A 21602-nucleotide genomic window follows, 5' to 3' on the forward strand; every position below is an offset into this window, starting at 1 on the left:
CATAGATGGCCACTAGGAGTTGTCAATCATTTTTTTCCCTCAAATTTATTATGTTGTTTTTAGCTAAAGTCCCTACTTCTTATTAGTGATCTGGTTGTTCATCTGAAAATAATCCAGTCATTAATTATAAATTAGTCTTCAAAAGCCATGCTCACCGCCTGTTTCTCCCTTGCTCATCCAAATATGGTCACTTCTGGCTCCAAACTGCTCTCAGCTAGCAAGATGGCGATGGCTGAAAGGTCAAACTCGAGGCTTTATAACGGCCGTTTACAAACCAATGGATGACGTCACTGTTGGTTGCCGCTTGGTGTGGACCCAACAACCAGGCCAAGATTGTTTGGAAACACGTGTCTCATTCCTCTTCCAAGTGGACTTTGAAATGAAATGAACCAACCAAATGACTTTAGCATGAATGTAAAAGGTAATTCCTCATTAAATCTATACGCTGATTGTGAACTGTCAATGGCGAGAAGAAGATTTCCCTGATCAATCAGACAGTGAAGAGCAGTTAAAACAGCAAGGTGTTGTAATATCATGTGGTGAACTGAGGTCATTCACTTCATTTCCTCTTCTATATTGTAATGGAGAGCTGTGTAAGGCTCTTCACATCTGACACTGTGAGTCCTTATTACAACTGTGTGGCCTGGCTGCATGTGGAGATAAGCAGTGAAACCTTTTTCTTTCATCACACATTCTCTTGTCAAATTAAATAAGTCCTCATCTGCTGGTGATCCCTCGGAGCTAACATAAGACGCCACCTGTGAAGACCAGTGTTCCTCCGTGGAAATCTCAGTGATAGAAAAATAATTTAATCAGTGAAAGAACTACTGAGTGAATACAGTCAGAATCCGCAGCTGCCGTCTTTGTTTGGGCTGTACGAAGTTTTGGATTACATATTCATATATTATAGGCTTAAGTGTGGCAATTACAGCCAGTGTGGCACTTTGCCAGCAAACATTGAAATGTTAAAATTAAGTAAAAGTTATAACAAGTGCCAGTAAATGAAGTTACAATACAAAAGTTTTCAGCAAACGCAGGAGGTGCATATTCGCTCCACCCCAGTATAAATTAGCCGCCTTCAATTCAGTGCATCATTCATCTTGATGACTGTTATGGTTTTAGTCTTTCTGCCTTTTCTGTTTCTGTCGGTCTGTCTGCAATGGGTTCTCACTCACAGTGTCAAAGATTGCCATTCCCAGGGCATCAAATACTGATACAAATACTAAAGCCGTTGGTGTCTCATATGGATGCACGAGGTGCCGTTTTCCTTACATTTAGGCACCAAAAACGATGTGGTTACGGTCACGAAAAGATCATGATTTGGATTACTTAAAAGAAATCCATGTTGACTTTTTCTTTATCATGGACTCAAACATTAGTCTACCGGGTTGAGGTTTGGGTTTGTTCTATCCAACCACCCCATACCTTATACGTAGGCAGACTTTACCTGTCTTGAACTTCATCACATTACCTTTTTCGACCCACCTTGTCGATGCACATAAGACATAAGGTACCTCGTGCATATGTGTTCGACGCCAAAGGGGACCTTGTGCATATTTCTCTTACGCCAACAGCTATGACATAGCAGTAGTATTTGACATCCTGGGATTGAGAATGGCTTTGTGTTACCACCCACCAGAGGTCTTCAGTCCCTATCGCTATCAATGCTCAGTCTCCTCTCTGACACGCCCACCTCACCTCTTACCAAATCCCTGATCTGCCGCACCTTAAGCCAATGTATGAATTACCTGGTTCCCAGTGATTCTACTGGTTACGTGTCCTGCTTGCCACGCCCACCTCAACTGCAAATAATGTGTTTTTCAATTATCTGGAGAAGTATATTTGCTCCCAGTTCGTAACTCAGACTGCCAGACCACAATGTTGTATAATGTTAGACATTGTTCATGATTCAGTTCTTGTGTCAAACCTTGCCTGTTTGGATTGCTGCTTATTGCTTTTTGACTTCCTGGTTTTGCTGCATTTTGTATACTGCAGTTAGTAAGTAATGCTTACTTTTTATTCTACGTCCCGCCTCTTGTCTCATACGTTTGAGGCCTCTCCAGTTGAACAATCGTAATAGTAACTTGATGAAACATCTAAAATAAAGCAAAGAAAACAAGTCTTAAACCAATGCTGCGTTCGAATTGGCCACTTGTCCACCACATAGTGTACAATAGATTGAATAAAATCCACTCTGATTAGCCACTTGTTCACTGTGTAGTGTGCTATATAGAGGACAAGAATACAATCCAAACACAATCTTATTTCATGGCAATTAAACCCCAAATCTTGATTGGGGAATTGTAATTTTGCTTAATGTTTTCATGTTTTCTACACCAAATGTAAGGCAACAGACGTTAAGACTTGTTTTGCAATAATATTGTGTGAATATCAATAATGATACATTATTATTAACATTGATAATATTGGCAAAATATTTTTCCCTTGAAAGCTCTGGACAGCTTTGCAGAGGATCCAAACATTCATGCTAGAATTTTCTGTGAGGTTGTATTGAGGGACCATAGCCAGCTGTGTCTGCCAGTTTACATGCTCATGTTTAGCAGTTATGTTTACCCCATTTACCCTCCTAAATTAGTATGCTAAGCTTTGCTGATTTGCATCCAGCACAAAGAACACGAGAGGCTGATGGGAATGCCATTAGTTTTACAGATGATATTTGCTCATAAATCACAGGCTTGGGAAAATTTAAGTGTTGATCTGCTGATGGTACGAGATCACCAAAGTGGTTGCACGTCATTATGATAAGGACGTGAATGCATGTACCAAATTCCATGACAACCCATATTTGTCACGATATAGTACATCACTTGAAAACACAAATTTCATCCTCATGGTGGTGATAGAGGAAAACTGGACGTAAAGTGGTGGTGTGACAGAACGCCATTGACAGTTGTCTAAACCCCACCACTAACATGTCAAATTTGAACAGATAGTGGCTTTATACAAACCAGCTAGTTCAGTTTAAAGGGTTGTCAAATGCAAAGACGTTGTACAGTTTACAAATGTTGGTGCTCGATTGTAAAACCTCGGGGAAAAAAGCAAGCAAATGGATTACAATTGTGATACCTTTGGTAGTTATAGTGTGTGGCATTAACCTAAAACAGGCCATTCTAGGGTGAGCCAGTATGTTTGGGTTGTGACCATCTGAACCAGAGGTCAAAGTGTTTGTTTGGGGATCAGCAAAGGCTCTCCAATGTCAGGACGTGGAATTATTAAGGAACCTGCTGGATGAGGTGAATGCTGCCATACAATATACTCCATTAACATTCAAATAGCAAGGAAGCACAGATGGCTCTGCTCATCCGCTGAGAAGCAACAGAGGGAGATTATATGTGTCTATATGTGGGTGTGAGATAAACTAATGTATGTGTCAGCCACCAGGCTGTAATTGGCCTGTTTGTGCACCCTGCCCTTTTACTGAAAGTGAAATTTCCTCTTCTAGTGTCCCCCTGCTGCTGCGTTGTCCCACTTACAAATTCCTGCTGGACTCTTGTCAGCAATCCAACTAAATAATCAGCCATCAAATCTCTGATGGCCAGAGTGTACATCTGTGCTTGTGGCGGCACACCGGTGAGAGGAATCTTCATCTGTCAAGTCACTGTTAGTCATCACCGGATCAAGAGAACCGTGTCTTTGATTAGAAAAAAATCAATGTGTGCACTGCGGAGGCTTTTCTCTCTGTGGGCTCATAGTGTATTGAAAAGAAGCATATCTGACAAAGACATCTACAAGAGCAAAATATATCCCCGCCTGGACCTCTTTTGTTGCACTCTATCATGTAACGCAGTTGGAAAGAACTGCCAGAGTCAAAAGCCGCCTTCTTCGTTACGCACACTCAAGAAAACATCACTCTTAAGTCAGGGTTTTTTAAGTGTTTCCGGTTATTCTCTTTTTCTTTGTATAACCAAAACATGACATGTTGCATTTGCTGTGGAAAAGTAAAAAAAAAAAAGTCGGTAAACACACCTCAAGCCAATGTGACTGTCTCAAAAGATGGCCAGCCTTGGCACTGAGCTCTGCTGACATATTAAAAGCTGTAAAGGAAACTGTGAGCGAAGCACGGAGAGGCTGCAGAGAAAGAGAAACCTCTGTCTATTTGTTATACATTACATGGGAAGAAAAATTGACAGCAGGTGAGGGTCAGTAGTGTTTTTTAAGAGAGAAAGGAGGGGCTGAGATAAAAGAGGGGTGGAGGTTGAGATGATGTGCCCCTGGGAAATAGTACAGAGAGGAGATTGAAGAGGATACTATGACTCACTGGTACTTTTACCACACCAGACTTTGACAGGTGGCTATACATGGCTGCACATATATTGTTACACAGCTCACATACAAATAAGTGGTTGACAAAGACACACAGCACTGCTCATGTATACTGCATATATACTGGTAAGATGTATACTTTTATTTCCCTCACATACACACTGACAGCAAAAAAAAAAAGTTCAGTTTTAATGGAAAAGAAAAAGTGAAGAAGAGACAGAAAACTGGAACAAGGAGAAAATAAAATAAGTGGGAGGGAAAGAATACAAACAGAGAAATGAGGTGTGTGTGTGTGTGTGTGTGTGTGTGTGTGTGTGTGTGTGTGTGTGTGTGTGTGTGTGTGTGCGTGTGTGTGTGTGTGTGTGTGTGTGTGTGTGTGTGTGTGTGTGTGTGTGAGATGGAGAGAGGGAGATGAGGTGAGGAGGCGGAGAGATGAGAGGCGGGGGAGGGAGTAATGTAGACAGGGAGGGCGAAGACAGGGATAAGCCACACTTGGATGAAGGATTCCTGTGGAATGAGGAAGGACTTTCAGGACAACTACGCTGCGTGTCTGTGGTCCTTCACACTGCGATGACACGAGAGAAGAGCAGCTGAATACATGGATAGATGGAACTAGGAGGAACGTGGGATCTATGGCTCACACAGACTGACATGGCCTCTCCATCTGGCCGGTTAACCTGAACCTGCTGAAGACCTGCCGTTAGAGTTTACAGGTTTGATCACCTCTGAGATGACTGACCACCAGGACTGAAAACCAGCACACCTTGGAAGGAGTTCACTCACAGAGTTGGAAACTACTGGATTCACTATGGATATATACAAATGTCTGAGCTTACTTTTCTTCATGCTTCCTCCACAAGGTAAATAATTTTCTTCCTGTCAGTTACAACTGTTTCAACTCTTGTTCTCTTTTTTGAGGGAGATCAGAAACAAGGGAATGTTATAATTGTTGCTCAAGAGAGATCGGTGTATATTTAACTGGAGAGCATTGAGTAGGTGCGCCAACTTTTACGCATCTCAAATTACAATGATTTTATCCATTTTTGGGCAAAATATTCACAGTGCATCAGTCCACCAGCATCATCAAAGTTGGCACCAGGACGTTGTTTAACCACTGGGCACCTCATTACTCAAAAATAGTTTCTGCACTTTTACTGTTTTATTATTTTGGCCCTAAATTGCAGAGCCAATACGAAGAAAAGTTTACAAAGGCAGCAGTGGGCCTTGATTTTTTTTAAATAAAATATAGGATGGTAAAAATATAAAATTCATCCCTCCTTTCCTCACTTTCATAATCTTAGAACCATCGATGCCCCAGCTCCATTATTTATTAGAGGGACAAGGGTTTTTGCTGAAGGCTAATTAGGCAAGATGCGTAGTACAATCACTGACAAAAGCAGGCAACCTTCGGGACACAAAAACTTGTTTTCTATAGTTTTTTTTAGACTGAATAAGAGGAGGACATGCCTCTGTTGCTACCCACGCTTTGTAACCTGGTAACAAGCTTTGTCTGCCTAGTTCAAGAGCGCTGAATAGAAACTGATATTTGCTGCTGATGCAGTATTGGCCTGTGAGAGTGCATTGATCAAATGAGGACAGACTTGGGTCCAGTAGCTGTGACACATCTAAATAACTAACCAGGATGAAACTGCTTGGCTTGTGTTTTACATAACTGGAAATATGCATAAAAATATTAGAAGAAATCACAGTATATTTGCTGTAATTCTTACATTGGATATCTCTGGATGATTCACACAATTCTTCTTGTTTGATTTTAATTGACTGCATAAATATTGAAAAGTGAATATTTCCATGATAAAAGATTGGTATCATCACAGTCTGCATCAGTACCATTCATAGTGTCCTGTAAAGTACATCACACAGAAGTAAACTCATCCTACTTCCGCCTGAAAATATCACTGATGTGACTTACACATTGTCAAAGTCAGGACAGCCTGTGAGCTCTCCCACCTAAACCCATTAGTTACAAGGCTGCATTAGAATCAACTGGAGCTTCCCTTTTTATTTAATACTGGCTGCAGTCAACAGATATCACTCTGATCTGATGTGATTAAACAAAAGGTCCATTTCTCTCATCTGAAAACCTCAAGACATTTCAAGGTTGTTGGTTGTCTGGATGTATCAAATAGATTCAGGTGCAAGCAGGAAGAAAAGATGTGGGGGGAAAAAGACACTATATCCATTTAATAAGATATTGATCCCTATCCTTTAAAAATTGTGGATGCCAGTTTTCAGGCAACTGAAGGACAGCCCATCAGCTTTGATTGAGTGGGTTGGAAGACCCAAGAGAAAGGCCGGCAGCATGACAACAACACCTGAATCCCTATTCTACAAGTTGAAACAGCAGAGCATATACTTATCTATGACAGACAGATAGCAGCACAATTGAAACAACATAACAAAAACAGGACAGTGACCTTAAAGTGACTAAAAACTCAATCTGCTGTGTTTTCTTTCTTGTGCAATCACATGACCAAATATATGAGGTCATAAAGGTAACCCAGAGCTCCTCTGTAAGCTAATTAATATTGTTCAATGTACACAATATAAGGCTCCACAAAGAAGAAGTACATTGGAATTTGCAGTAGTGCCAGGCATAAAGAAGTATGAGTGAGGCCAGTTAAATAAATCACAGTCTATGTGATATATCGCTATGGCAATGAATTACCTGCACAGATTTACAAGCTGCAGGATGGAAAAAGGCCTGAATTGAATGTGTAATACAAAGGACATTGTACTGTACAGGCCACGGGACATTCCATGCCTCTATAATTGCTCCCGGACCTCGTTAGGTCATCCTCCGTGCAGCGGGATGTGATCAAGTTGCTCCATCCGTGGCAGAGAGACAGAGACACAGGCAGAGAGGGCATGAGTGGGTGAGGGGGTGAGGGAGGGACGGGACGTCTCGCCAGATCGTTCCATCAGCACGTCTGGTCGGAGACATAACGGATGTCCTCCGATTCAGATCCATCCTTCCTCTTTATTTCCCTCTCTGCTTCTCCTCCCCGGCTCCACCCCCAACCCCGGTTCGTCTCGTCTCTCAGATATTGTCTCATGTAACCATACGCCACCAGTATAATAGAGGTCACCCGACTTTTAGATTACACTCTGTATTCTTTGGCATAGCTGCATCAGCTAAATCCATTATAGATGAAGATATTGTAGATGGAAGCAAATATATTAAGCATTTGAAATCATGGCTTCTTTTTCACACGTAAAAAGAGAAACAATTCAAAGTGGTTATGAGGATGTGAGGTCATTGGAGAAGTCTGCACAAAAGCATCTGACAGAAATGAGCACCAAATATCAGCAATAATATCTGGTTCATGTGGAAATTCTGTTTTAAACTACTAAAATGGCTTAAGTTGTACATAAATGGCATGAATTGGTCTAATCTTTTCTTTAATGTTTTTTTAAATATTCTTCTCTGCCCTCAGTTTGTTCCCAAATTGGACCTCGTGCCCATGCAGAAGAGAGGCTGCTACAGAATCTTTTTGCACGTTACAATAAGCTCTCCCGGCCTGTGCAAAACACTTCAGACACAGTGCTCGTCCACTTTGGACTGTCTATTGCCCAGCTTATTGATGTGGTGAGTAAAACGTCACAGCCTGGTTCTCTGTCCTGTGTTTCTTTTCCTAAAGAAATTTAAACCAAATAGGAAAAATGTATATTTGATACTTTTTATTTTATTATATTATATTATTCTGTCAAAATAACATTAGTTCTACAACTACAGAAGTTTTATACTGTATATAAAAATGGACATAGTCTTTGGGCATGAAAAGTAAAGCTAATGCAAAAGTGCCTTGAAGTGTAATACCACTGCTTGCTCCCCCCCAAAAAAGTGGCTGGCTCCCAAAAAATCAGGACAATTTAAAAAAAATTAAAATAAAAAAAACTTTGGCTCCAATAGACTGATTTAAAAAATAGTCAACTTCTGCCATGAAATACAAATGTCCACAAGGTGTCATTCATGAAAATGACTTCTGATCTGTGTTCTGGTGATCCATCTTAAAAAAAAAAAAGATTATTCATTAGAGAGGCTTCAAAGAGAGGTATGTTTTGGGGCGGGCTGGGTCTGATTGACATGCCAGGGGTGCAGTCAAGTTGACAGTACAGGTGAGTGGGCGTAGTGTCCTCAGTTCTCAATCAGATCCACCACTCACTCCTTCCCAACCAAATATGGTCACTTCTTGCTCCAAAATGGTGACGCCCAAAAATCCAGACTCAAGGCTACAAAGCAGCAGTTCATAAACCGATGGGTGGGTTGATGTTTGGCGAAGATGTTGTTTACATACAGTCGATCAAACTGCTTCATTTAAAACAATATTTACATAAAACTTTAATGCAGATTACATTTAAAAACTCTTAAGCCTCTTTCTTCTAACTTACAAACATGGACACGCTTCCTGTCCTGCACCTTGGCTTGTTGAATGAACCAACAAACATTCACCAGGGAAACAGGACTGCTGACATCAGCTTGAAAGCTTCATCGCTAAATAGCTGTTTAGCTTCAGCACATTACACAATGTGTACATATTTACATCATTATGAGTGTTATGTTGTGGTGGTGTTTGTGCAAATTATTTTCAATTGTACCCTTTCTGTCGTATGTATATTCATTATAAGCAGCTCAAAGCTACACCAAACAAGAGAGATAAATTAAAATACAGATCACTTATCAGCGGAAATGAAACCACAACAGAAGAGATTGCATTATTTTCCTAAATTAAATTCAGATGTCAAGTATGCTAACGCTGGCAGTAAATATTCAAAGCTGTCTCCTGAACAGCAATCCAGACGCTGCAGTTCCCGACAAAATAACATCTTTATTCTTTTTTGCCCCTGTTATCTGTTCATTCCAGACAAACTGGGCTTTTAAACACAAGCACGCAATGTGCATTTTATTCAAATGTTGTTGGGATTTGGTTGAGTAAGGTAAAAAACTGTTTAATGACACCGAACTGTCCTTTGGAGCCAAACAAAATTGCCTGGGGCAGCTTAAAGATTGTGCCACCTGCATTGCTGCAGGGACAAGTCTTTGACACACAATTAGTTGACAGTGCTTGCTCCATATGCCTGGCTGTGAGAGTCAGCTCTGGGTGAAGTTGTCTTCTCCTACAGAATGTATTCACAGACTGCTGTGTCTTGGATGTTACTGGGGAAGAGCTGGAGAATGCAGCTTGCCAGCAAAGCAGCAGTAAGGGTGTTTTTGCAGGAAGCACAGCCTAAAAGTTTTTTCCTAGTGTATTACACAACAACTATGTCTTTATAATTTGAGGTTATGTCTGTTGGTTTCTTTTGTAAGTCATTCAGTGTATGTTACAGGTTAGAAAGAAAAAAAAAAAGACTGAAAAATGACGTGGTGATGAAGTCCAAACTGACAGACAATCCATTTGAAAGAAAATGAATGTCACATTTCTTTGTTCTGTTTCTATAAAAGGATGAGAAAAACCAGATGATGACCACAAACGTCTGGGTCAAGCAAGTATGAAATGATGAGAGACAAAACACATGCTGACGATACAGTCCATATAATCCATGTTTCTGTGTATAAATATAATTGTTGTTTTCTTACAGGAATGGAACGATTACAAACTTCGCTGGAACCCGGAGGAATATGAAAATGTTACCTCCATCCGCATACCCTCTGAGATTATCTGGAGGCCTGACATTGTTCTCTACAATAAGTAAGCATCAGTATCAATACCTCAATATACCTTAGCATGAGTTCAGTCACAAAACGTGCTTCCTGGCCTTTTAAATGTCACCATTTTCCAGTCAGAAATAATCATACAGAAGCTAATGTTCACATTCTGATGATTTAATTCTAACCATATGTCATGACTGGAGGCAAAACATGAAGAATCTGTTGCTGTTCCAAACATCTTGTCCTATGCCAATGTCATAAAGTAATTTAGCAGAAACAAATGTGAACAAGGTCAGCCTTAATGGATGTGGCTACAAACAAAGCTCGATATCACAGAAAGTAATACATTAGGCTGGGAATTAAAAGATGAAATGTAATTGGATGCGTTTCAAAGCGCTGGGGATAAAATGCATCCAGTGTCAGTGCCTCAGGTAGACCAGTGCTAATTTAATTCTAAATAAGGGAAATCGGATAATACGAAAAGCTGCATCAGAAACAAGCCTGACAGAATTTGCTAAATAACTGTCAAATGCATGTCATTATACAAACATGACCGTGCTTTCCTCTGATGAAACATCTGAGGCTCAGTCACTTATCTGTATGAATTAGTGAGGCAAAGCAAGGACATTTTATTTGTAAGGCACACTTCATGCACTGTAGTTCAAAGTCCATTACATGACACAGCAAAACGACATGAAATGGATACATCTGCATTCACGGCAAAACATAAACATCAAAGAGGGTTTCTAGCTAAGTTAAAGAGCTTTCTTAGTCTTTGTGTAGACTTGAGCATCAGAGATGTGAATGAGCTGTAGATGTCTGATTTCTGAACTACTAGAGATATGAACTCAATTATGGATTTATATGATGAGAGAGGAAGTAATAGGTGGTGCTCAGGTGTGCAAAGGCCGGTCTGCAGTAAGCTGAGAGGCTTAGTTTGTACTAAAGAGATTAATTGAATGAAGTAGTGGCAAATTATGAAAGAAGGGTGGACTGGTAGCTATTGCTGTAATAATTTAGATATCAGGGACAGAGAAAGAACACCATCTTCAAATATCTTTGGCACAAAAACAGTTTTAACAAAAATTCAAAAGTAGAAAATTATGGCACATCCTGTCATTTATGCGGTCTGTATTGTTCTTGAACAGTGTTGCAGGGACCATTCTTATTTTGTGATACAAACATGTAAGTGTGAGAGTCACCGGTGTAAATTATAAAATATTTTTTCTATTTCTTTGCAAAACTTGAATTAATAGAAACATTTTGAATGTGAATAAAATTAGAAAAAACAACCCAAAATGGATAATATCCTTTACATTTACATTTCATGCTGCTTGTGACAGACTTTTACCATGTATCTGTCAGATTAGTTGATCAGTAAAAGAAAACAAATCTACTTAATGGAACTCACTGATTTTAACAACTGTAAAAAAAAAGAAGACTGCATCTCTATAAATAATTTGAATAAAAATCATTTAAAAAAATTAAAAAAAAAAAGAATAATTTAAAACATGAAATCCTATGAGGATGGCATGGTGGTGCAATGGGTAGCATTGCTGCCTCACAGAAGGAATGTTCTGGGTTTAAACCTGTTGGTCAGCGCCTGTCTGTCTGTGTGGAGTTTATAAGTTCACCCAATTCAAATCTTACAATACAACTTTTGATGGAGGCAAAAATGTTAACTGTATTTGATGAATGTGTTTCCACCTTTCTTTGTTCTGTTCTTCATCTGCAGTGCCGATGGCGACTTTGCAGTAACTCACCTCACGAAAGCACATCTCTTCTACGACGGTCAGATAAAGTGGATGCCACCAGCCATTTATAAGTCTTCATGCAGCATAGATGTCACATTTTTCCCTTTTGACCAACAAAGCTGCAAGATGAAGTTTGGCTCTTGGACTTATGACCGTGCCAAGATTGATCTGATTACAATGGCCAGCAATGTGGACCAGATGGACTACTGGGAGAGTGGCGAGTGGGTCATTATCAATGCAGTGGGCAAGTACAATACGAAGAAGTATGAGTGCTGTACAGAGATCTATGCAGACATCACTTACTACTTCATCATTCGGAGGCTTCCACTGTTCTACACTATTAACCTCATCATCCCCTGTCTGCTTATCTCCTGTCTGACTGTGCTGGTGTTTTATTTGCCATCGCAATGCGGAGAGAAGATTACCTTGTGTATTTCAGTGTTACTGTCCCTAACAGTGTTCCTCCTGCTGATCACAGAGATTATACCATCTACATCACTGGTGATTCCTCTGATTGGTGAATACCTGCTGTTCACCATGGTCTTTGTCACGCTCTCCATCGTAATTACAGTCTTTGTGTTAAACGTACATCACCGGTCGCCACAAACACACAGCATGCCTCACTGGGTGCGGAGAGTGTTCTTGGACTTGGTACCTCGGGTCCTCTTCATGAAGCGTCCGCCAGGCACAGCAAAGCAGAACTGCAAGAAGCTGATTGAGATGATGCACCGTCCCACCACGATATCTGCAACAGGCAACTCCCAGGCCTTTTGGACTGGGTTAGAGACAGGGTTGAGACAGTTGGCCCAAGTAGAGAGTACACTCCCAAAGACTCCGTCCGACAGTCCCAGCATCCTTGTCTGCTCACCCTCTCCCCCCTCTTCTCCACTTGAGGACTGCAATAAGAAAGACCACCCACTGAAGGCCAACATTTTCTGCCGACCCACATCTGGGCAGTATTCAGTTCTCTCAGAGAAACAATCCCTACGAGGACACAACTCCGCAGCCTCATCCTCCTCCCAGATGTCCTTGCCTCTAACCTTGTCACTCGGTCCAATTCGCAGCCTATCAAGGGATGAACTGAATATACTGGCCCCCAATGGGCGCTCCCTCAGCGTAGAGCAAATGTGTGACCAACAGAAGCAGCTTTCTCAGAGAGCCGGACATCGTTGTCGCTCCCGCAGCTTCCAGTACTGTTGTCTGCATGATGATGGGGTCATTGGGATCACAGGGCAGGTGAAAAAAACATCGCCTACACATCACCTAGCAGAAACTCTCACTGCAGAGTCTACTAGAGATGCAAGTACCCAGCAGGATACTGTGATTCCAACCATTTCCCCAGCTATGCTACGGGCCATAGAGGGAGTTCAGTACATCGCTGATCACCTCAGGGCAGAGGATGAAGACTTTTCTGTGAGTTGACAGAAATTATTTTTGTTTAAGTAACTAGTACAGCATTAGTAATGATGAAACAGTGTTCATATTTAAAGAGGTCCGGGAAATTACTCTGCTCCTAACTTTAAAAGAATTTCTTAGATTCAGTTCCAATACTTTGCTTGCAGAATGTGCAACAAGGCTCTATCATTCATAAAAAAATCTGAGCCATCATTCGAACATTGCAAATTCTGAATTCTCAGTGTATAAACCCAACAGGCCAGACATTGTACCACAGCTGGGGATACTCCTCAACTATCTGGCAACTTACGCTTGTCACCCAAGTGAGGCAGCAGAGGCACATCAAAAACATTGTCAGAGTGGATTCCACTTGGCAAAATTTATGCCCATGCTGATAAAAAAAAAAAAAAAAAAAAAAAAAAGCATGGGCAGGGTCGTTGTGATGAATTATAATGGGTACAAGACAATCAAGACTTCATTCTATAAAGCAGTGGCCTTTTTTTTTTTTTTTTTTTTTTTTATCTTGAAAAGGAATATAAAAGAATACATCTCCCTCTATTCCTTAATATAAGTTAATGTATAGTGCAAGTTAATGTGAGTGCAGTCACAATAGATTTTAAGGTAGGCTATGTGTTACTTTGTATATGTTTGTTGGCCTAATATGCAACCAAGAGGCAAAAATCACAACTTGCACTTTAAGGTGCCTTCTCATTGGCTTCAATTTAAATTTTACAAGGTCACTAAAAAACTTGGGCTCCCAAAGACTCTGATTTAAAAAGCATGAACTTCATTATCATGTCATTAGCTTAATTGACTACCTCTGATCAGTGGGCCGGTGGTCATTTTGAAAAAACGTCCATAATTAAGTAAATATTAGGCCTCAAAGGGAGGTATGTTTGGGGGAAATGGGTAATTTGATTGACATACCTGGTCATGGAGTAATTAACAAGCTGTCTAAATGAGGCAGGACATGAGGGTCATTCACCTGTGACATCAGGTCACATGCACATGTTTTAATTAAGCAATATTACATGACAGGGTGTGCTTTAAGTGCAAGCGCCTCGGTCCTGACCGCGTCACTGTCGTGCCAATAATGACGTTAAAGAACACCCTTGAATGTAATGTTGCGTTTATACAACAAGTTAACATCTAAACAAAATATGTCATCTAAGTGTATTCATATTATGGGGCAATTCACTCTCAAAATATAACTCTTTTTGTTGGTGTGAACTCAGCTTCCATAGCAATACATAGGGTATGACTAACAACTGGAAAACAATTAGTCACGTCAGTAGAAGCGAATGTAACGCATGCAGGAAGTAGACCGACCCTTAGCAACGACACAGCAACAGAGACAAGATCAAGTCCATTTTATTGCTTTCTAGAGATCGTTTCTCAAACTGAATAAATACAGCACATAGAAACATTAAACTGCGTAGCTCGCTCAATCTCGTTGTAAGTAAGATATCTGCTGAAAAAAAGATAATGTCTTATGGTGTTAAAACCAAAACGGTCAATCTAGCCGCAGCTAGGAGTGCGTGACTATCTGTAGTGTTACGGTACGGGTGCTCGGAGCGACAAATAAGAACCAAAAGAGACCCGATTTCGCCAAATGGGTCACAATTAACAGGCCAACAACAAGTAAAAACAACATTATTTTGCATATTATATGAAATTCAATTACAATTCTATATTTCCATAGAGATGACCAATCAGATCGCTGGGTCGGAACTACTTCTTGTATAATTTTGTTATAATGACTGTTGCCCGCATTTGTTGTTGGAGGAGGCAACAAATTATCAACAGACAGTTTGGCTGTTTGTTAGCTTGTTTTGATGAGTTTTCGGTTCTCTAATTATGGCTTATTCTTTGGTTAATTCTACAAACATGCCCTAAAGGGATTGCAATTTCCAGTTGTTTTGGTAAGTAAACATTTTATTTTAATGCTCATATCTTGCATCTCAATGGCTGCAAAATGTGCAGAGCAGCCACACTAAAACATAGTGAAAAGCAAGTATATCAGAAACAAGCCATCTTGCCCTCCATTATCAAAAAATAAATACAAATAAAATAGTGACTTCAGGAGAAAACAGTAATAACAGTCATCCAAGTCACAATAATAAAGTCACATTGCAAGCCTTTAGTTTTACAATGTGAAAAGAAACTTGCCGTCTTTATCACTTTGAAATACATCCCTGAAAATATGTTTTAATTATGAAACTGCGAAGCATCAAATTGTTCAGTGAAAAGGTATTAAGTTGTGAGAAAAAAATGCCAGGTATCTGTGTGGAATAGGAGGAGATGTAATAGAAAGTTATTGTATTTATTGTCATCAGCCACTGTCCATCCTGCAATGCACCGTCTAGCTGTGGCCAGAAAAGGCCTTTCATTAAAACAATGGGACCTCAGTAATTTGACCTTGAATTTGAATTGAAGAGAGACAAGCAAAGACTTGACATTTAGGAGATAACCGCCACATAATGGAAAATAATCAGTCATTTGAGAGAAATCAATCAAAGGTGAAAACTGACAGTTGGTATAAAGAAAGATGGCGTGGTGTGAAATTTGAAATGTCCCTCTGTGCTGTGTCTCTTCTCTGCCAGGTAAAGGAGGACTGGAAGTATGTGGCCATGGTCATTGACAGGATATTCCTCTGGATGTTTGTGCTGGTGTGTATACTGGGATCTGTGGGACTCTTTCTTCCTCCTTGGCTGGCTGGAATGATCTAGAATCTCTGCGTCAAACACAAAGAACTCTAACAGGAGGACTTTCTGTCTTGTATTATAAAAAAAAAAGGTTTATCATACAGTATATCTTTTTATTTTCTATTTTTCAAAGAAACTACAGGTTACATTCCTTGCTCTTACCCGGGGTTATCAATAGGCTACCCACGGAGAAACGAGATGAAATATCTATCATTGATTCCTGTCGGCGTATAAATTCTTTATGAGGGCAAAAGGTCAACAGCGAAAATATCCGTCCGCACCACTCCATTTTGACATTGAGCCGTGTAGCTTGAGCTGTCACCAATTTTTGTTTCAACCTATGAAAAATAGACTTTGACCCATTTACAACTTCAGATAACACCACAGAAAGGCCAAGGCTCAGGTCATTGTGGGCTACTCATAAGACTGTGAAAGGTTTGATTTATATCTCATTTTCAACATTCCTATAATAATGTCAGTGTTGCAGTGTCTTGACCAGAGCCCCATTGACTGTGCACTTGTCTCACCAAATGTTCATAAAATATATTTATAAGCAGTCATGTTTCTGTGAAACCTGATTGTCAGAGTTCTTTGTTGGGGAGGACTTCTGTGTCCATTTAGCTTTGTACAACGGTCACTGCATTTGCAGGCACACACATTGCTTTGTGATTTTCCAGCACTTCAAGGTTGAGTGTGTGGGATTTAAGGTGTATCTATTGGCAGAAATGAAAAATCCACCCATCCTTTATCTATACCCACTTTATCCTGAGGATATCCCAGCTCCCTTTGGGCAAAGGCAGGGTACACCTGGACAGCTTGCCAGTCCATCACAGGGCCAACACTTATAGACAAACGGAAACAAAGACCATTCACTCTCTCATTAACACCTAAAGGCAATTTGTCGAACCAACAATTAACCTGAGGTGCATGTTTTTGGATGATGGGAGGAAGCTGGAGTACCCAGAGAGAACCCACGCAGGCACTGGGAGAACATGCGAAGTCCAAACAGAAAGGCCCAGGCCCAGATACAAACCTGGAACCTTTTAGCTGTGAGCACCACTGTGCTGCCAGAAATTAAATATAATATTGATAATTATGTTTTCATCAGTCTATAATCACCTAAAACTAAGAACCGTTTTGTTTTGTTACATTAGAATAAGCCCTTCATATCTACCTTTGAAGTGGGTCCTCTTCCACAGAGCCCACCATGTTGCACTGCCATGTTTCTACAGTAGTCCAGAATGGACAAACCAAACACTTGTTCAAAAGAGGGTCCTCCCTGTTTTTCAGCCACAATAGATGCTGTTGCATGCTTGAATGTGGAGGGTGAAAGGATTGGAATGGAAAGGAATGGTCTGCACTCATTTATGGTGGCTGTGAAACCCATGACAAGTATAAAAGTTCCTCTCCAGAGCCAGTGTTTACTTTGTTCCTTCTGGGCTATAGTAGAAACATGGCGAGGCAAAGTGGATGTAACTTCTGACAAGTGAGGACAAAGCAGAGTCCCATTAAAGTTAAATACCACAGAGTGGTTGGCTCCAAAAAGGCTCTGGCTCCATATACTCCCATTTAACATCTTTCATGAAATACTAAGTCAATACATTTTTTCAAAAAGGCAAAAGGGTGTCATTCACCAAAGTCACTCCTTCTTATTAGTTTTCTGTCCGTCCACGTGAAACTAATCCCAATTATTAATTAGATATTAGGCCTCAAAAATGTTTATGTTTGGGAGTGTGTCTGTTTAATTGACAGGCCTGTGGTGCAATTGGCTATCGGTGGGCGGGGGTAATGTCCTTGGGTTCCCAATCAGATCAAATCAACCCCCCCCTCCCTCTCCTCCCCAGTTTGTTCAAATATGGTTACTTTGGCTCCAAAATAGAAAGATGGCCACCGCCAAAATGCCAAACTCAATGCTTCAGAATGGCAGTTTACAAACCACTGGGTGACGTCACTGTTGATTGCTATTTGGGTACCACATGTGGGCTTTGTGGAAGAGGAAACTACCCCTATATGAGGGGCACATTCCAAGGTAACAAAAACACAAAGATTCATAGTTTCAGGTGATTTTATACTAATAAAATAATAATGATAAACATTGTATCCTATTTCTGCCCCCCAAATTCTACACACTGAACCTTGAAACAGACTTATTCAGTAATTCTTCTAGCCATTCTCTTTATTACTACCACAGTACTTTGGAGGGGAGATATTCAAGGTAACTTTCTACAGCCTTGCTCCCCTTAACTACAGCCACTTAAAAAAACTTTATAAAAGGGAATTTTACTTATTTATTTTGCTTGATAAATAGATACAATGGGAATAAACAAGCTTAACAGCCATAATTATTTATTTCAGGCATTCCTACTTAGAGGTGAATGTTATTAAACATTTGGAGACGTTTGTAATATTATTTTGTATGAAGAAAACCAACTGTACAATGATGGATCTTTTCAATATCTTCAAAGGACACAGAATTATTATACTCATTAATATGTGCACCATTAGTTCAGTGCAAAACTGTGTCCACTATTGAGTAAGGTTAATTGTGCTGTCAGATATTGAAAGAACTTGGTAGAGGACGGTGAGCTGTATTCAGTATTAAACACTGCATACGAGGTGCATGGAAGGATATTTTTTCTTATGTGATTTTAAAGAGACTGAGCCAGCATGCTTTCTTTTATTAGTAACAAGGCTAAACAGATGGCAGTGTTGGTCTGTCTGTTGGCTGGTGAGTTGGTTCATTACTTTGGTCGAGACTAAAGAAATCAACAAGTCACAAGTATTGGATCCGAGGCCATGGAATTTTGTACAGACATGACAAGATGGTTTCTGGTGACTTTGGTGATCTTCAGTTAAATGTCTTGTTGGACTGATGTTGGATGGACTATTGGATTGTCATGGAATTTGGTAGAAATATTCTCGTTCCTCTCAGGTTTACTTTTAATAACTTTAGTGATCCCATGACTTTTTATTAAGCACCATTATCCGGTCAAAATTTTAATTTGTCCACTACTTTTGTTTATGACCAAATATCTCTGACATCTCCATCAGCCTCAGCTGCACTTTGTGTTTAGTGCCAATTAGGAAATGTTACCTTGACCACTAAACTAAGACCATGAACATGGTTAACATTACACCTGCTAAACACCAGTGTGTTGGCATTTTCACTATGAGTATGTGCATCCTCATAGAGCTGCTAACATGGCTGTACCCTTAAAGCATTGTTGAATTTCCATGTCAAAATCGGATTACTAAAATAGTTTTTATGATATAGGAAGACCTAATAAACGCATTTGAGTTTTGGTAAATGACAGATTTTACTAACTGAAAATGGGTAAAAAACAGTCACTTGTTTCACTTCATTATTGTTTCCAAAGACTAAACCTGTCAGGATGAAAGTAGTTCTTTAAAGAACTGTTTTGCAAGCGATATAATACAAACTAGTATATTTATTGAAAAGGCTTAATTAAATATTTTTTTCTTATGAATATCAAACACTAATTTTACATTTTATGTCCTTAAGCTATAAATACAGATAATATATTTGGAAGTACCTTTCAAATAAAAGATGTCATTAAATAATTATGTCCCATAACTTATAAACTACTGTGTATCTATTTCCTGTCAGAATAAAGATTTTATTGATTGATTATTTTAGGTGTTCCAATGTGCATCCTCATTACATTTTGAACATTTTGTCAACCAGAAACATCATGTATTTTAATATAATGTGTTTTTGTTTTTTCAGTGTATTAACTTTAAGTCTTCTTTTATGCCATCTGGCTCTTTGTTAATGTTTCTATGACTTCTTTGTTTTTTGTGTCAAATTCACCTTGAATTTCTCTTTTTAATTCTACCTTTTATTCTATGCTTGAAGTGGAAAAAAATAAGTGTCAGTACCCTCCATATTCACATGCTTTGCTGGTAGAGCAAAACATACACTGTTATTCATAATGAATACGATATTACGGAAATGGGTCAACAGGATATGCTCTGGGGTTAAACTGAATCACAACTGCAGCTGTTTTTTCTGATATGTTAACATTACATCAACAGGCTCCTCACTCATAGCAGTGGCTCTAACGTTAGCTTGCTGCTCACAATTTACATTTAGTACTGGTTGGGTTAGGTCGTATTTGACTTTAAATGTCTGACAATCTTTGTGCCCTTATGAAGCCAGTCCAACATTATTGTTTGATTAATGTAGCATGACTAGCAGAGACAAAGAGAAGCAGGCAGGTGAGAACTGGAACAGATTTGCTTTTTAGTGTTTCCTGGGTAATGCAGTTTATTTAAGGCCATTATGAGTCACCCGGATAACCTGATATGGAGAGGGCAGAAAAGATTACCCACACACAAAAAGTACTGTGTGCAGTGTACTGGTGAGCACCCGTCCACCCCGAGCACAGTATGTGAGGTGTTTTTCAAAACACCTCAAAAAACTTTATCTCGCATTCAACAGTTATAATTTTTTCTGTTTTCATATTTTGTATGTGTTAATAAACAAAGCTAAACTGAAAGAGTGTATAAACTATATCATGAAATCAGAGTTTTTTTATTTCCTCAACATTTTGCATTTTTGGCATAAAAAGTCTACTTGAATCTCGATTAATGATTCCAGTGACAAACTTTGAATAGACAGAGAATGAAACAATGAAATTACAAGACTGATTAAACATGAGGAACAAAGCCAACATACAAAAGTGAATTTTATCCAAAACAAATTCTATTAAATCCCTGTTTACCAGTAAGTCATTATTAACTCCCCTCCACTTTAACCGTGCTCTCATACGTCTGCATGCTTCTGTTACACCTGATTAAAACCTCAGATCTGATTAGATTTAAAAGCATTCAACGTTACACCTGAATGCCCAAAGTGACGACCTCTGTTTTGACCTAAGCCAAAAAACTATTGCATTTCCCCGAGCTCAGCAGTAGACCGACTATTGATCATCATGTAAAATCACAGACAGGAGAAAATGGCCATTTAGCACAATATGGAAACACAGCACTTTAAACAAGGTGAAATACCAGCAGTGCTTTGCTCATTGATTCAGTCCATAATTTGGGAAAGGTAGGCTGAACAATAGTCTGAAATACTAAGTAGTACTCTGGCTATGCTGTAACTCCAAGTTATTTTAAAAAAACAACACAGTTTCCCGAGAAAGAAAAGTTTAAGTCAATCTTTTGTCTGTATGCAAAGATTCATATATGAACGGATATTAATTTCCATTTGTTCCTCTGGTTTTCTTTGGAAACACAATACACGGTATATTGTCGATTGAACTCTGAAATTAAATGAGGATGGTCTTCATGAAATTACAAACTAATTTCCATTAAATGATAAGGCATGCCTTTTCAGCAGGGATCTCATTTGCATAATGTCGATATTAAATACTTGTAGAAAGGCAAATTACAAACGACGTCAGATGGTAGAGCTCTATAAAGGTCCTCTGTGCTGGCTCCCGGAAGAAAGCAATACAAAATGCCATTGAAGTACACAAAGTTATTAATTACAAGTAAATGTCGTATTATTAAATTTACCCTCATTGAACTGACCTTCAAAGCTAATTTCCATTAAGTGATTGTCTTTGGAGATACATCTGTCAGGGCCTTAAAAAATAATTTAGACAAAGACAAGGTGCCTTGATTTAATAACTTTGGTAAAATCCAGTTATTAAGTGCTCGGCTCATGATGAACATGATAATGCAGCTAGCTTCTTCCTGATAAACTATTTAATTGTTATAAAGATTATCAGTGCATGTATATATACAGTATAGGTATATGTACAG

General features: G+C 39.4%; 1 protein-coding gene across 2 annotated transcripts; it reads left to right on the forward strand.

Moving 5' to 3' along the window:
- The first annotated feature begins 4789 nt into the window (after positions 1–4789).
- Positions 4790–20343, forward strand: LOC138193067 (neuronal acetylcholine receptor subunit alpha-4-like). 2 transcript variants are annotated; one of them, XM_069140863.1, is made up of 6 exons: positions 4790–5144; positions 7743–7894; positions 9749–9793; positions 9886–9995; positions 11691–13122; positions 15708–20343. In XM_069140863.1, exons 1-6 carry the CDS (start codon positions 5093–5095, stop codon positions 15831–15833), a joined length of 1917 nt encoding a protein of 638 aa, XP_068996964.1. In that variant the 5' UTR covers positions 4790–5092; the 3' UTR covers positions 15834–20343. The 2 variants fall into 2 exon arrangements, with proteins under 2 accessions (XP_068996964.1, XP_068996966.1); XM_069140865.1 differs by lacking the exon at positions 7743–7894 and having other exon boundaries at positions 5121–5144.
- The last annotated feature ends 1259 nt before the right edge of the window (positions 20344–21602 follow it).

Source organism: Embiotoca jacksoni, unplaced genomic scaffold (genome assembly GCF_022577435.1).
Source record: "Embiotoca jacksoni isolate LCO1_2020_lvr unplaced genomic scaffold, fEmbJac1.0.p SCAF_9, whole genome shotgun sequence".
Lineage (NCBI taxonomy): Eukaryota > Metazoa > Chordata > Actinopteri > Embiotocidae > Embiotoca > Embiotoca jacksoni.

What these genes read in the sequence shown, in the direction of transcription:
- LOC138193067 (XM_069140863.1), top strand. Translation starts at nt 5,093, where the DNA reads ATGGATATATACAAATGTCTGAGCTTACTTTTCTTCATGCTTCCTCCA. An exon ending in TTGCCCAGCTTATTGATGTG is followed by an intron (nt 7,895 to 9,748) that starts GTGAGTAAAACG and finishes TTTCTATAAAAG; the next exon opens with GATGAGAAAAACCAGATGAT. An exon ending in CAGAGGATGAAGACTTTTCT is followed by an intron (nt 13,123 to 15,707) that starts GTGAGTTGACAG and finishes CTTCTCTGCCAG; the next exon opens with GTAAAGGAGGACTGGAAGTA.